At 35.9% G+C, this 17,904-nt stretch overlaps 1 protein-coding gene across 5 annotated transcripts in view; it reads left to right on the top strand.

The window, feature by feature from the left end:
- Nucleotides 1-17,904, top strand: part of DIAPH3 (diaphanous related formin 3) — a 485,199-nt gene that overhangs the window by 295,084 nt on the left and 172,211 nt on the right. For all 5 annotated transcript variants that reach the window (XM_081815005.1, XM_081815002.1, XM_081815001.1 and 2 more), the window contains one exon: nucleotides 5,127-5,290. In XM_081815005.1, the coding sequence (XP_081671131.1) occupies nucleotides 5,127-5,290 (164 nt within the window). The remainder of the gene's footprint in view (nucleotides 1-5,126; nucleotides 5,291-17,904) is intronic.

Genomic DNA, 17,904 nt, shown 5'->3' with positions numbered 1-17,904 from the left:
CATGTGAAGTATCCACATTTAGCTCTTATACATGAGAAAATTAGGAAAATGCCAGGACTTGTGTCATGTAGTGCCTGTTCGTTTTTTTTGAACTTTAGATTCTAGAATACTAGAATTTTAAGGAAAATAACAAATAGATCCTAGAGCATTGCCCTTGAAGTTCTTCTTGCCCAGGATTTACCTTTTCTTTTCCTACTCCATCTCCTGAGTTTCTTAGAATAAAATCATTTTGCCAGACATTTATATATTTTTGTATTTGTCACAACTTATGTTACAATCACTTGGCTTTTTCCCATGTTATAGTCTTTAAATTTCTTCACTGCAATCCTACTTTATTTTCATACTTTTTTTTCTTGTTCTCGTATGTAACAATGTGTTAGGCACTTCTGAAATTATTATGTAGATGCTAAAACTATTCCAGTTAATTCCTTGAAAGACTTAGGTCTTATATCTGTATTCCACACTGCGTAAAACACAGCATCTTTTGGATAAAGGAATTCAGTACATTTCTATTTAATTGAACAGTGGTTAGAAAGTAAAATAGACGAATGGGATCTGTGAAACATAATATGTATAATATGTGTCCATTTGCAAGAGCGGGAGTTTGGGTAATTGGGTGATTTGTAGTAGCAGATTTTTCTCTTCAATTCCTCTCTTCCCTCCCCTCCCCTTCCCTTCCTCATCTTCCATTTACATTCTTAACAAAGTGTTAGAACTCGGATTAAAATATCTTTCTCCTCATCCAAGTTGGTAATGAACTTTTCCTTCCCTGAGGTCTCACTGTGCTACAGGTGCAGCACTTGGTGCTCACGGCTCTTTTATAGTTACACTCTAGTTGTTCCAGGCAATGTCACTTTAGCCACAGCTTCCCCAACAACCCAACGTAAACTAGCCTCTCTCAGTCTGTATAATATCACACACTTTTATTTTCATCATCATACTTTTCACTCTCTCTCATGCATTTACTTCTTTTCTCTGCCCCACTCTCCAGAATGTATGTTTCATGAAAGCAGGGACTCTGCCTACCTCGTTAACTAGTGTTTTCTCTATTGCCCAGAAGAATGGAATGCAGTGGAGCTTAGTGAATACTTACCGAATGGCTGGCTGGCTGCCTGGCTAGCTGGATCCTGAGTACTTAAGAAGATCTATAAAAGGTATTAGACATAGAGGATGGATTGAAGCTGGTCCTTATAAGATGTGTTAAGGGAAGTACTAGATGTCCTTGTTGGGGGAAGCACAATAATCAGGGCAGGACATGAGACGGAATGTAAAATGTATTTGTGCTGGGTGGTTTCACCATCTCTTAATGAGAGAATAGCCCATCAGTAATGATGTAGAGTGCCTCATTAATCTAACCATTTATTCTGTCCTATCAGACAATCATTTTAAACTGAAAATTAATTTGACTATTTCCGAAATTGTTTCTGTTCAATCACAATTTTACCATTCTTGTGGATAATTCCAGTTATTCAAAGCTCCACTTCATTCCTTTGGGAGCAAATTGTTTCATAGATAACAATGATAAGAAAATTAACTTATAAAGCTTTCTAGCTGTTAAAACAAGACCATGTCATTTCCATGGTTTTGGCTCTTGGTTTTCTTTCCTATCACATCTTTTTAGTTTATATAGAATTGTAGTATTTTTATTAAGAATGTTCAGGCGGGCACCTGGGTGGCTCAGTCAGTTAAGCAACTGACTCTTGATTTTGGCCCAGGTCATGATCTGATCTCTTGTCAGATTGAGTCCTGTGTTGGGCTCTGTGCTTGGTGTGGAGCCTGCTTAAGATTCTCTTTCTTGGGGCACCTGGGTGGAGTAGTCAGTTAAGCACCTGACTCTTGCTTTCAGCTCAGGTCTGATCTCAGGGTCATGAGATGGAGCCCTGCGTCGGGCACCGCACTCAGTGGGGAGTCTGCTTGAGTTTCTCTGTCCCTCTCCCTCTGCCCCTGCACGCCCCCCTCAAATAAATAAATAAATCTTCAAAAAAAAAAAAAATCTCCCTCCCTCCCTCGCCCCCACCCCCCATGCGCTTTCCTCTCTTGCTCTGTCTTCAAAAAAAAAAAAAAAGTGCTCAGGATATTTCTAATATTTTATTAACTTGTGATTACTCCCTGAAAATCTTAAGAAGTGTTATTGGATAATACTTAGTTTTATTTTAACCTGTTGACCAAATTGATTCTTTTTTTTAAATATTTTATTTATTTGAGAAAAAGCATGCACAAGCGGGGGGTTGGGCGGGGGGAGAAGCAGCAGTGGGAGAAGGAGAAGCAAGCAACCCACTGAGCAGGGAGCCTGATATGGGGCTCAATCCCAGGGCCCTGGGATCATGGCCTGAGCTGAAGGCAAAGTTGCTTAACCAACTGAGCCACCCAGGCGCCCCAACCAAATTGATTCTTGAGAATGGGCATATTCCCAGGTATTAGGATAAAATTGCTAATATTTGTGAAGTGCCTGTTATTAAAATGCAAAGCCTTACCATGCAGTGAGGGGGAAGAAAAGGAGTAGCTTTAGGACCGTACAATTAGAAACACCCCCTAAAGTAGTATACTTAGTGTGTTGTCCAGCACGCCTACTTTTCAGGGACTCTATTAGCCCTTAGCATTACACCCCAAATGTATGTGTGTGAATGCATAGATGTGAAATTTTTTGAATGGAAGTTCCATGGCTTTCATCGCACTTTTGAGGAGGGCTGTTACCCTTGCCACCAAAGTTTAAGAATGATGGCACACTAGGGGAAAATGAATAATTGGCACCAATGTAGTGGCAGGCGAGTAGACTTAATGCAGCCGCCAAGCAGATGGAACAGGGCATCTACAGAAGGGGCTGACCGTCAGAGGTGACCATCCTCTAGAAATGGGGCAGGAGCAAAGCACGAGTAGGGAATTGGACTAGAAGGAAAAACTCTGTTCCAGCAGACTACAATGGATTACAAATACTGTGGTCAGTGGAACGAACTTATAGCCGTAGAGATGAGAGAAGAAGGCTTTGTGGAAGAGGAAGAATCGAAGGAAGCTTTGAATGATAGGTTTGGACAAGCAAAGGCAGAAAACAGTTTCTCTTTTAGACAAGAGTTGAGGATATATAAATAATCCATATGCATATAGTCTGTATCTGGGACATAAATAATTTTAGGTGAGAGTTATAGATTGAATAAATAGGCCAGTGTTGATTTCTGACCTTACTATATAAATGAAGGAATGATTATTTCACATTACAAATGAATCACCATATGGTCCATTTAATGTTAGTTCCTGAATGTGTTTCAAATGTGGTTTATTTAATTTACATAAATTCACTTTATAATATTTCATGAATATGGATATTTCCTAAGACAAAGTAATTGGAAATCTGTCCCGTGTGGCTGTATTGTTACAATTTCTTATGATTTTGTGATTTGAGTAATTATAGAAAATCTTTTGTTATTTAAGCATTAAGAAATGATACCACACATAAATTCATCAACCACTCATCAACCACTGCTACTATTCTGATCTAGATTCTAGAAAATAAGGAAGCATTTTGCTATTCAGATGATAGCCACAGAAAGATCTATAGATTTTCTTAAGGTTGTTAAAAAATATCAACTCTTGCATTAGAATCCAGACTTCCTACGTTCTAGTTTGTTCTTTTTTTTCCTAAAATACTATATATAAAAATAAGAAGAGCATTGTATGGCGGGGAAAAGAAGGAGAAAAAGGAACTAGCATAGAAGGGTAGTAAGTGATCTGTGGTCTGACCCTAGACATGGGTACAAGTGAGCTGTGATTGACTGGGATGCCTTTCCTTTTGGGGAGCTTGGGTTCCAATTGGTAGAAATTTTCCATGCCCCTTGGATTTCACCACCCATCTGGCAGCAAGGCTGCCTCTTTCTCTCTCAAAATAAAGGGCCCAGATCAGTTTCCTTATTTTATCTTCCACTGGAGGATACTCTGATCAGAGGAATCCTATCTTTTGAAATTGTGGAAAATCTTTCCTTTAGGTTATAAACATTCCATGTTTGGTTTTCTTTTCTTGGTCTGAATCTAGTTATTCTTATTACTGACTTTTTAAAAAATTATACTAATATGTTTATTTTCTTACATTAGAGACAGTAAGATGGCTTTGATAAGCTTAATTCTATGTGTTCCGTTTCTTTAAAAGTCCCAGTTTAAAGGAGCCATAGAGGATTGTGAATGATACTCTTAGCAGTCATCTTTTTAGAATGAGGTATGGTATATCTAACCGCATTAGTGATTTGTCACACTACAAAGGAAATGCTATGGTTTAAAAAATGTTTTCTAATGCCATCACTATGTTCTCACTGTTAGTCTTCTGAAAATCAGTGTGCTTTGAATTGTGTTGTCATAATAAATGAGAAAAGAACATTTCTGTATGTGCAGGTTTATGTGCCAGATCATAATTTTAAAACATGCAATGCATAGAATATATGTACCAATTTTCCAAAGGGAAGTTAAAACATGAAGTTACATAATATTTGAAGTTTCTAGTGTAACTCTTAATTTATTTTTGGATTGATCTTAGAAACTTCAAGCTTAAAATGAGTAAGTGGGCAATAAAAATACTAAGTGATTACATTTACTACTAAGTGCTATTCATTTCTCTAAGAACTTTGCATTATTAACTCATTTAGTCCTCGCAACAGCCCTGTAAAATGGGTGGTATTCTCATTCCCATTTTACAGATGAGGAAATTGTAGCACAGAGAGAATAAGGCACTGCCCACAGCCATCTACCTCCAGGTGTAGGAGCCTGAAATTGACCCCAGTCGTCCAACTTAACCTGTATGTTCAGTGCCCATGTAGTTGATTTCAGTATCGTCGAAATTACTCAATTTTAGCTACTGAGCTATAATTTAAATCATACTGCATGATCTGAATAACATAGATACGCAAATTGGAAGTAGAATTTCGTTAAACTCAATTGTAAAAGAAAAATATTAAATAAATATTTAGCTTTTCTGATAACTGTGACAGTTAAGAAATTGAATTTAAGATTTCACCACTGTACAGGATAGATTTAGTTATAAGAACAGTGAACTGTTAGAGGTAGTTTTGGCACTTTGGACTCACGGGTTTGTTTATTTTTTCTAAAACATTGTAAGTTTCTGAATCCCTTAACTATAACATACAGCTTTGTTATCAGTGCAAAAGAACAATACGAGAAACTTTTTAAGTTACATGAAAGTATGGAGAAGTCATACCAGAGTATGATGGGATACTACACCATTGATGTGAAGAAGATGTCTGTGGAAGACTTTTTAAATGACTTGAATAACTTCAGAACCACATTCATGGTATGTTAAAAATTTTAATTTGTTTTTTGAAAAGGTGTCTGTGTCTATACTATCGCATCGATTATTACTTTAATCTCATTACTTTATTACACTCTTGTTGTCTGTAGTAAAATAAAATCTACCTTTCCCGATGTTGAAAGTTAGCTTTAAAAATTTCAAATTTTAATACTATTGAAAAATGTGCAGTTTGTGCTCTTTTTGGCCTTCCCAACATTAAGCTGTAATCGGAAATTTTGATTGAAAATGTGACAAATTCTAAAATTTTTCATAAAGACTCCCCTCCTGGCCAATTATAGAACACTTTTGTAATCTGTTTTTGGCTATGAATTTGTTTCTTTATACTTAAGCTCAATTTGTATTTTTGTGGTATAATTTTACCAAATTCCATGAAGCTTTTATGAAGCCTTTTTTCCCCCCCTTTTCTTTTCTTAATGCATTGTACAATAAGCTACCTGTGATTTGCCTTTGAGTGGATTTTACATTCCTAGCGTTTCCTTTAGATACTTTAATAGGGAGGTCAGGTCTTTGATGTGGAATCCTTTCATTTAGGCATTAAAAAGATCTTTGAAAAGTATTAGCTGATTAGATGAGGAAAAAAACCACACACATATTAAAGTGAGAAAGCATTTTTGCCTCCCTGGGGAAACTGGTGATACATTTCTGCAACAAAAATTTATGTTATTCTTAATAGATGGGTAAGTCATTTCTCTATTTCAGCAAATGTTTGTGGGGATTAAAAAGTTTCGAAGGGTAAAGAAAAAAGCTTGAATTTTAAAGAAGTGGTTCTTTTTACTCTCAGGAAAAATTTAGTGCTGAATTTATTGGACTTGGTTATAATCACTTGGTTATGAGATAGTCCTTTAATAAAAACTCAGTATTTTAAAGGAAAACTAGTCTATAATAAATACACATTTGCTCATAGCTTTAGTTTTTTCCCTTCGCAAATTCAAGATGATTCTTTAGTTTTTCACTACCAGAAGTGGAAGAAGTGGATTTGATTGATAAATATATGCCTATATGTGTGATATATTGTACAGTATATTTAACTTTTATATCTTACGAGGCAACATGGCTTAGTGGAAGTAGCATAGGTTTTGGAGTCTGGGAGAACTAGGTTTGGACTCCACACTAGTTATGTGACTGTGAACTGCTGTAACCTTCCTGAGCCTCAGTTCCCAAATAAATAGAAATACTCGTTCCTTTCTCGTAAGAGTGTTTATTAAACCAGCTAATATATATTAAGTATTTATCACAGCTCCTTGCACATGGTAGTTGTTTAATAAATCAGTGTGCAGTGAAGGATTAACTTAATAGCCTTGAGGTATTTCAACCCTGCGTATTTCAAAGAAAATACTAGCCCTCCATTGGCTCCTGGGAGATCACCTGTAAGCCCGTGGAATATGCTGTCTCATAAGGATGTTTTTTTATGCCTGGGCCTTGGACCAAACTATAGATAGGTTTTGCTAGAATTGTGATTTATGGTGAGTACCTGTTCTTGTTCACCTGAAGCCCTGGAGTGCACTGTTCAGTTTCTCCTCTATAGGAGGCTAGAGACTGAGTAGCTAAGGTTGTCCATGTGGAAGGTCCATGCCTATGTGACTGACCTTCCCAATAAAAACTCTTGACACCAAGGCATGGGAGAGTTCCCTTGGTTGGCAGTACTTCATATGTGTTGTCACACATCATTGCTAGAATAATGGAACTCCTCTGGGAGAAGTCAGTGGTGGTTTTAATCTGTGCCCTTTCACTGTAATAAACTGTAACCATGAGTACAAGAGCTTTTCTGGGTTCTGAGTCCTTCCATCAAATTATCAAACCGGTGGGTGGTCTTAGGGACCCTTAACACAATTATGCATAAAAGTATAAAATAGATATATGAAATAATAACACCTGTCATATAATGAGTGTTCCGTGAACCAGATAGTCTTCCAAATGCCTTATGTATGTTATCTCAGTCAATCTTCATAATAGTTTTCCAACTATCACTGTTACCATCCCTCTGTGGCACAAAGATGGAACGTATCTGGCTTAATTTCATTAGGCTATAAAATGGTAGAACTAGGATTTGAGCCCATACAGGCTTCCTCCAAGAGCCTGTACAATTAAATGCTATGTAGTGCTCCTTCTCACATTTTATAGCTTGTGTTCTATTTTACAAATAAAATCACTGGCATAGGAAGGGTTTTCTAATGAAACCAAGGCTGTACTTTTTTTAAGCATTTAGTTTGACATTTGAATCAAGTCTAATTCCCAATTTTCCTAAGATCTGGTAGGATTGGAGGGCTTTGGGCATTCTGGGGGTAACTTGGTCATTGTATTACTAAGTGGTGGGCAGAGGGAGAAAGTGTTTGAATGGAGAAGCATTCAAAAGAGGGGGGTAATAGAGTGACAGCTACACTTTGTCTATTTCAGAGTTCACATGGGTCCTAGAAGTAGAAGCTGTCACACACACATATGCACATTGTACTGAATTAACCTCATTAGAGCTAAATATAAAAAATATATTTTATTTAAATGAATAATTTGGAGAGGAAATTTTCTTTTGGGTAAAAATAGACACAAAGAAGACTGTAAGGGAAGTGGTTATATCAAGGTAGTGAAATTTGGCACACAAATTTTATTCTTTCTTCCTTTCTGGTAAATATGGTTATGCTGCTTGAATTTTAGACAGTGTATGTTTAAAAAGATGACAGTGTCAATATTGGCAAAAATTTTTGACAAATGTTTTGTTTTGTCAAATTCTCCTGATCTCTTATGTTGCTATTTAATTCCACACTATTCAACTTTGAAAATCCAGTTAACCTCACTGAATCAGTGTGAAAATTTTAGCAACAGATGTAGAACTTTAATGTGTTGAAAGTCTGTTCTGGAAAGGCATATCAATACAATCTCTTTTTGAGAAAATCCTGGTGAGATATGTTTATATTGTTACTTCATCCACTGGTATTTAGGAATACTCCTGGTCATGAATGAGCAAATTTTACCATTAAAGTGGAGATCCATTTTGTATTACTTACATGGAGTTGGAACCACTGTCCTCATTCCATACCTACCCCCACCCCCCGCCCCCAAAACTATGGCTGTTTTCCATGGAATGTTCTCTCCCAAGTTCAGATCATTCTACTTATGCTTCCCTATGCCTGGAGCATTCTGTCCGTATTTTGCCCTGCAAAATTACAATACTCACCCTTCTGCTCTCTGCTGAGACTTCACTTCATCTGTTAAGACCTGTGACTATCTTGCTTACCTTTGTTTCTCTAGTGTAATTCATGGCATTTATCTATTACCCAACAAATAGACAAATTTGTTGGGTAATAGATGGTCTCATCTACAATGGGGGCCAGAATTTAATAGCTAATACATATAGTGCTAGCAAGTGCCAGGTGCCCTATTCATTCATTTAACCCTAACAATAACCAGATGTGGTATCCATACTGTTGTTATTCTGATTTTACAGATGAGAAAGCTGAGGCTTAGAGAGATTGTGACTTGCCAGCAATTGACGGAGCTGAGGGGCTAACCCAGGGAGTCTTGTACCAGTCTATGCAGTATATGGATGAACTCTATTAATTCCTATTAAATATGGCAATTACATTTAAATGGCTAACAGGACTAATCTGAAACTTAATACCTCCCCAAAGTACAAATGTGGCTCCTTTTATTTTTAGTAGTGATTGGTTTGTGAATAATGTATCCAAAAATATTTATATTTTAGAATTGCCCCAGAATTTACTCTTAAGCAATTAAAGCCTGGCTCATTTCTATTTAAAACCCTTTACTATACCTTTTACCAACCCATGTAATCTCTTACCAGAGTTACTAAGATCTTTTAACTACTTTGTTTAGATGTAGCTGTTCAGGTTCTTTTATTTATTTTTTTTTTCCTTTCCTTTCTGAGAGCCCCTACACAATAGCTAAAGGAATATCTGTTCTAGACTGCTGCCTCAAGCCGTGTAGACCAAGGGAGAAAAGTTCCACAATCACGTAACTTACTCTGAGGAGCACCTGCTCATTGTGCCGCTTACCTCACCTCCTTTCGACTTGGAGATTCTCAAGCGGCAATTAATATGTTGTGTTTTAATGATCTACTCTAGGTAGATAGTTTCTATTTAGAACTACTGATCAATTTCCAAGAGATAAGGAGTAAGTTTCCATTGTCATCTTATTTAGCTTTATTTTTATTACCATCTTCAACAAGATGAATCCAGAAACATCCGCCACCAGTCAAGTGCCTGCTTCTTGCTAGACTCCACACTAGATGCTTTACACGTGTCCTCCAACTTTGTCTTCCCAGTGTTCTCGTGAGGGACAGAATGTCACCTGTGCAGTAACTGTGGGGTAGAGAATCTCAGTGTTTTGCAGAAGGCTTCAGAATTGGTAGGGGCTAGGATTTGAATGGAAGCCTGCCTGACTCCAAAGCCTGTACTTTCGAAAAATATTTCCAAGTAGACTGGTGCTCAGAGAGTTTGGGAGAATTGTTAAAATGTGATTTTTAAGGGCATTTTTGATAACTTACTAGAAGGAATCAGCACAAGACCTACTTTATTTCTTCACTCCTTGATAGAATAACTTTCTGTCTACATTGATGTGTTCATGGTAGAAGAATGTATGCTGGTCTGGTTCTATTTCAAAGCATCAGATGTTCTCTTTTAAAATGAGAGGATTATTAATGTACCCCAAGGCTGGGGTGAGGGTGGGTAAAGAGTCAGCACCTTTCTGTAATGGATCTTTGTTTCCTGTAGGACTCATGGGAACCATGGAGTTCAAATTGGAGATACTAGGTGGGAATACTTGACCCCACACTGTAGGCTGAGTACATCAGTGTCCTCCCAGGCATCAGGCTTCATCAAGTGAAGTTCATGCCTTCAGTTGTATAGTGTTGTAGAACGATAATCATCGTTTTCCACTCGTGATTGGTTTTAGGCACATTGTTACATGCCATTACCAATGTACCCATTACTCACAGAGGTGATGCTTCTACTGGATGAATTGAGCCCATTATGGAATTCTTGTTGGCTTTTACTAGGACCCTCCACCCCCTGCCTTTATGCTACCTCACAGCTATAGCATGTTCATGTTGTCCTTTGAGTTTAAACCTAATTTTCATGTGTCTCGTTGGGCCCTATGGCCTTGAAGCATAATGTTTGTCCTGGCCCCACTTCCCACTTATATTTATATTAGAGAATTTTGCTCAAAGTGCCTTCACTCACACCTGAAATATGCGGTCTCTTCTTTAACATTTTCGTTTCTTATCTTGGTGATGCTTTCCTTTTTCGTCATTGAAAGTTCTTTTGCTATTCTCTCTCTTTAACCAGAATTATTAGCATAGTGCAACAACACTCTTAACTCCTTAAGCAAATTTCCTCTGACACCTTGTTTATTTTACTTAACAACTTCATCTTAGAGAAATACTTCTGAATGCTTCCCCTCCTGGCTCTCCTTTGTTATTTGTTCCCTTATAGATAGCATGTTTGAAAACAATTTTCCTACCAAATTATACTTATTAAGAATATGGCATTTTTCTGTGTATTTGAAGTATAATTGATACACCATGTTACATTAGTTTCAGGTGCACAACTTCCAGCACCTCTCTACATTATGCTGTGCTCACAAGTGTAGCTACCATCTGTTATGACAGAATGTCATTGACTATATTCCCCATGCTGTATCTTTCGTCCCCGTGACCTCTTCATTCCATAACTGGAAGCCTGTATCTCCCACTTCCCTTCACCCATTTTGCCTGTCCTCCCAGCCCCCTCCCCTCTGACAGCCACCAGTGTGTTCTCTTTATTTACAGATCTCTTTCTGTCAATTTTCTGTTTAATTAGACATAAGTAACCACTGTGATGACCGTCTGAGTTTCCTATTTCATATATTCCCATACAGAATTGGCATGATTACACTTAAAGAAGTCAGACTTTTTTGGTTCGTGTAGTTCCTTTTCTGAGCACATGAACATTTTCTGTAGGGATTGTAAAGTACTGAAAAAGATCACTGGACATCCTTCTTTGTCATTTCTCAGACCTGTATATCTGGGCACCCCACTTTCAGGTTAGGATTTTGAGGGTGAGAAAAACAATCCCTGCCTTACAAGGGATTACTTATGCATACACAAGAGGTGGGGTAGCCTCTCTTAGGTTTTTTCTTTTTCGTGCACTGGGTTTGGGTGTATGTGCTGAACCTTGCAGTTTTTCTTGTCCCTAAAGTCCAATCAGTTCCTCCTTAAACTTCCTTCTCCGCATGCATACCTCCCATCTGAATTGTGTAATGACAATCACAGAGGAAGAATTCACTCTCATGTCTTCAAATCTTAAGTGATTTATGAACTTGGCCTATGGGAAGCCTCACCCTTGCTGCTTGTTTTTAAGAGTGGTATTTTGCCATCTGCCTTATTTTTGGGAAGACGGCCGTGGCTGAGAGTGCATGTTCTGGCATCAGAGCACCCGGGGTGTTAGAACTATGGGCAAGTTACTTAACCTTACTGAGCCTGTTTTCTGTTAAAAATACCATGTGTTCCTTAGGGGTGTTCCATATTGAAGATCAAATGACATGATGTACATGCACTCTCAAAACAAGTTAACTATCTACAAAGAATAGAAGTGATTTTCACCTTTGCCATGTCATTATAACAGGATCGATATTTTAAGTATTGTGTCCCTTTTTTATTTTATGCTTCCACATAGATATTTTGAACTAAATAACATTTTTCATCAATAGCTCCGTGTCTAGATTACTTCTACAATTTTGCTTAAGTTATGTTTCATCCTGTTAAAGATCCATCATTCATGCTACTTGAAGACTTTAAGTTAATTTTTGGTTCATACAGTTGAAATACACTGTGTAGTGAACAAATATAAAATCAGTTATAACTCATTTAATCTTGCTGCATGAGTTGGTCAAATACAATTTATTCTTCTACTGAATACTGAGATTAAAGTAGTGATTTGCCAAACAAAAATGAAATCATCCAATGAGGGGATATTTTTAGTATAAAATTTTCTTGGTAAAGAGGACAACCAGAACAGAACTGATTATTTAAATTCATTATTTTAAATAATTTTTAATTAAGTATTTTAAATAAAATTATTTCAATTTGATGCTTGTCAACATTAAATGTCATTTCTGATGACCATTGTATGGACTAACTAGCTGACCAACAGGAACTCTGAAGCACTAAGCTTTTCCTGTGTGCTCCTTAAATCTTGTAGATTGACTCATGATGTTATCAGAGCAATGAAAAGCATGTAAAAGTCCCGTGGTTGGATGTTGAGCCCACTTGTGTAATTATTGTAGGAAATATCTTCTCTTCTTGCTTGTTTTGGTGAGTTTACAGCTTAAAAAAAGTCTTTAGTGGCAGTATTGCTATTCTGAGATCATACTGGGAGGTATAAAGCTCCAAACGTAGAACAAAACAAACATTTTAACTATAGGATGTTTTCTTTATATCCTTTAGCATCTGATTTTTTAAGGAATTAGAGCTATTCCAGGTGCTGAATATTTTGGGTGTACAACCTTGAAAATAATTCTGATGTGTTCTTCTAATCTTTACTTTTTTAGCCTTTTCACAGTAAAAACACAGCTAGACTAATTGACTTAAATTTTCTCTTTACTGATAGGATTTATTCTTACTATGCCTTCCTCAGTGGGGTTACAAGTCCATCTGACGACATGTTCTATATGATTAAATGACTGGTAATTTGTACTTCCCTTTTACTTTTTAAATATTTTGTTCACTGAAATAATAGCAAAAGATAAAGACTGGATTATTCTAATAAAATGATAAGGTCAACTGTTGATAGATAATGGAGGGAAAAGAAATAAAATAATACATAATAATAAGTATATTAACCCATGTAATTGAGAAGACAACATTAAACTAGGACACCACAAACAAAAATGAATAAAATGGCATGCTCTTTATACATCAGATATACTGGTCCTCTACATTCTGAACGAGAGAGAGTGCACACACTGTTGACTTAAGGCTACTTTTAATGTTATGTTTTAAACATTACCAGGTTTACATGGATGTTGTAGTCCTTTAGTTGGATGTTTTCCTTGAAGAGGTGATTAGCAGTAGCTCAAAAACAAACAAACAAAACTACCCTATCACCAAGCCTCCCTTTAAGCAGTACACTTCATGACTACCGTCTTGTGCCTAGCTATGCCTTTATCTAAGCCTCACAATTGCGAGATAAAAAGTATTTTTATACTACTATATCACTTCAGAGCACAAAGGAAGAAAACACACTTAATGGAAAATCAGGTTGTACTTTGGGAAATCATAATTGTGAATATTCCATACTTTTTCTGTTAAAGAAGTTGTAGAATAGGTTGAACTATCTCATTTATTTGAGAATTTTGCAAAATGTGTGAGAGAATCACCAACAAACTCATTGGCGTTATATAGGAGTTTTATAGGCTCAATAATGTTAAGTCCCTGATAAGCTTATAGGTAATTTGCTGTTTCATCTGAAACTGATTTTACCAAAAAGAGCAACTTGAAGCTGAAATAGTTTAATCATCAGCACCTGCACATTCTTGGGGGACATTCTCAAAGGATAGTTTCCCATTTTCGTAAGTTTCATGGTCATGAAAAGTTCAACTAATAACACCTTATATTGAATGTTAAGATGACGAATTGTTTGTGCCAGTTTAGAGTATATAATACTCTCCTCATTGATAACATTTCATCATTGAATTTGGTAATAGCAGAGAAATTAATTTTTACTGTCATTCTAGATTCCTCTCTAAAGCATCTAATTATAAGTATTGCAAATAGGGATTTCTAAGAATAACTGATTTTCCACACAGTAGTTACATTCCATTGTTTGGTTTTGTTTTTGGTTTTCTTTTTTCTTTTTTTTGCATGTGGGGGAAATTTTGTATTTAGTTACAAAAGAAAATCTTGATGGAAAATGGACAAATAGGTCACGTATGTTTTATATTTGTAAAGACTTTTGTGACTGGTATTAATTATAAGAAAAATTATTCTTTTGTGTTTCAGTTCTTCTCTTATAAGACTAATACACTTGACAAGAAAAGGTATATTTGGAATATAGACTACTAAGCTTTTTTGGAAGGAGGCAATATGCACATTGATTTTTTTAAATTTTGCTTTTGAGGAAAAAAATGAGTTGTGTCATTGGGCACATTTTTAAGTTAATTTATCAAAAATGTCTAATTTCAGAAGCAGGCAGTACTTTGGAGGAGAACTACTTTAGGAAACTAAACTCTTTTTCAGAATAAAATCTCAAATAGTATATTAGATTTAGAAGTATTAAAAACAGTGTACCTCTGTATGAAAACATAAATATATAAATTTTTAGTGGCAAATAGCTAGACGAGAACAAGTGTATATCTTGCCTCCCATATTTAATTCACCTCTGTACCTTCCCTACCAAGTAATCCAGCTGTATTAGATGTATGCTTTGGAGGAACTTCCTACTGAGTCAGTGTACGTGACCATCTCTGAATGGAAAACATTTATATTCTCATAGGGACTATGAAAATTGACACTCCCCCATATGCTTGATAGAAGCATATATAATCGATGCAAGCTAGAAAGTGGCTCTTGCATGAATTGTTGCTGGATAAATAATTGTGTGGGGCATTTCACCAATGATATAGTAATGGAAATAATGTAAATTAGTAATATTACTAATGTTATTAATAATTGCTGCATTTACATAGGTTTTACTGTGTGCCAGGCACTTAATTCTTAAAATATCACTGTAAAGTAGGTGTTATTTTGCCCATTTTACAGAAGAGGAAACTGAGACACAAGACTTTAGATTTCTTCCTCCTAACGATGTTACTGCCTTCCTAAGAAGCGATAATAAACAGATTTTAAAAAATCATTTCTGAAAGTAATGAAATGTCATACTTACTGTATTTTTGATGATATTCTTGATTATCCAGTCAACACACTTATTTGAGTGAGTGCCCAGGACCCTATATGGCTGTTCAGTGTTAAATTGTTTACCTTTGGATCCTAAAACACACATGTATAAGTTACCCAGAAATATATATAGTGTATAAGAATTGCCACATTATACAAAAGTGTTTAAGAAATAAAGATCTCGGTGTTGGTCAGCCTTCTATAAGAAGCTACTTGTGAGAATTTTCTCACAATATAATAGAGATTCAAAGATCAGTCCCACCACAGTACAACAGATATTTTAAAACATGGCTGTCTTGTGAGAAAGTTGGGGAAATCTTCAAGGGCAAAGGGTTGTTTTTCATGAACATCTCTCTGTTAAAGGATCTCCCAAAGCAGGGATTGCCTAACTGTTTAATGGGCCAGATGTTAACACTGCTCAGCTCTGCAGTAGCTTTGTAAAAGCCTTCATAGGTGGTATGTAAATGAGGGGGTGTGGCTATGTCCAATACAACTATTTACAAAAACTGCTGGCCAAGCCATGAATGTAGCTTGCTGACCCCTCCTCTAAAGGATGTATTTTAAGAAGCAACATTTTTTTCCTTCAGAAAGAAAGAATTGAGAGACAAGAAGGCCTACCTACTATGAAACTAAATATAAAGAAAGTATACAGTAAAACAATGTCTAACTTGTTTTATAGGAAAGGAGTTACAGAGCTTAACTCCTGGACAGAATTGTGAAATAAATTGAACAAGGTGTTTGGAGTTCAGGTGTTTTATCCTTTCTGTATTGTTCAAAGGAGAAGAAGGGAGATAAAGCTATCAGTGAACTTGCAGGTCTTGTTAAATTAATTTGTGTGAGGGACGCCTGGGTGGCTCAGTCATTAATCGGCTGCCTTCGGCTCAGGTCATGATCCCGGAGTCCTGAGATCGAGCCCCGCATCAGGCTCTCTGCTCGGCGGGAGGTCTGCTTCTCCCTCTCCCACTCCCCCTGCTTGTGTTCCCTCTCTTGCTGTCTCTCTCTCTCTGTCGAATAGATGGGTAAAATCTTTAAAAAAGAAAAATTAATTTGTGTGATAAAATTACAAGGATAACCAGTAAAAGGATAGATATATCCAGTATACGTTCCAGACCACAGAGGGAGAAATGGACCAAGAAAGACATGCAAAGAAAATAAATAAGGCACATAAAGGAGGACCAATAAAAGGATTAATATAAGGTGGTAGAAACAAATATTTTATAAATCATAATAAAATTTTTAGAAGACTAAGATTGGATAAACAGAACCTAGCCTTATGCTGTTTGAGACCTACCTATAACCCAAATATGTGCAAAAGTTTGAAATAACAGAACAGTTAATGAATACAATATTAATCAAAAGAAAATGGGAAACTATGTTGATAACAGACAAAATGGACTTAAGACAAGGGAATGTTACTTCATGATAGAAAGCATAATTCATCAGAAAGATACAATTCAAAAATTGGCATGACCCTAATAACATAGCACCAAAACAGACATGTAAAAATTTATAATTTCTAGAAATAATGACAGATTTAGCATTATATTGGGAAACTTCAACAAAGTTCTCTAATTGATATATCATTAAAGATATGGGAGCTTTAAACAATTCAATTAATAGAGTTGATTTGATTAATATAGAAATAACCCAACTCAACAATTAGAGTACACTTCTCAATCATAAGTGGTACTGTTATCAAAGTAATCACGCACTAGAGACCATGAATGAAATCTTGATAAGTTTCTAAGCTGCATCTTTCTTAACTACTGTAATATGCAGTTAGCAATAAAATTTGAAAAAGGATGAAATTTTAAAACCTCTGTTTTGAAAATTCTAAAATTACGTGAAATTACTCATGTTAAGGAAGAAATCATAGAGAAAAATTAGACCTTATTGAAAATACTCCAGAATTTATGGAATGCAGTGATAGTGGTATAAAGAAATTTATACCCTAAGTGTTTATGTTAAAAAATTGGAATGACTGAATATTAAAGTAAGCATCTGACCTCAGAGGTTAAAAAGGAATTGTATAATTTTAGAAAAAATAAGAAAATAAAGGAATGAAGGAAAAAGGACTTAGAGAATTTTTGAAAAGCCGAATTGTCATTATTTTGAAAAGACAATTAGGGGGCACCAGGGTGGCTCAGTCGGTTAAACGTCTGCCTTCAGCTCAGGTCAGGATCTCAGGGTCCTGGGATGGAGCCCCACATCGGGCTCCCTGATCAGTAGGGAGTGTGCTTCTCCCTCTCCCTCTGCTGTTCCCCCTGCTTGTACTCTCTCTCTGTCAAATAAATAAAATCTTAAAAAAGAAAATTAGATAAATTTCTGAAAAGATTAATCAAGGAAAAGGAAATATTGATATAACAAGGATTATAATTACAGATGCAGAAGATAGTAAAAAGAGACAAGCATACTATACAATTTGTAGGCCAGAATTAGGTTGATGAAATAGGTAAGTTCCTAGAAAAATTACTACATATTAAAGCTACTTTAAAAGAAAAAGAAAGCTTGAATAAGCTTATAACTAATTTTTAATTTAATGACTTATTTAGAATCTTTGAACAAATTAAATAGTTGGCCCAAAAAGTTTTACGGATGAGTTTTACCAAATTTAATGAAATGATTATTCTAAACTGATAGAATATAAATATATATGCATAATGACCAAATGTTCAAAAAAAATAAATGCTTCCTGTCCAAGTTGTTTATCCCA

This window comes from Leptonychotes weddellii, chromosome 3 (genome assembly GCF_054177405.1).
Source record: "Leptonychotes weddellii isolate Sample4059 chromosome 3, ASM5417740v2, whole genome shotgun sequence".
Classification (NCBI taxonomy): domain Eukaryota; kingdom Metazoa; phylum Chordata; class Mammalia; order Carnivora; family Phocidae; genus Leptonychotes; species Leptonychotes weddellii.
Note: the sequence above shows the minus strand (reverse complement) of the source record. Positions and strands in the feature narration are given on the sequence as shown.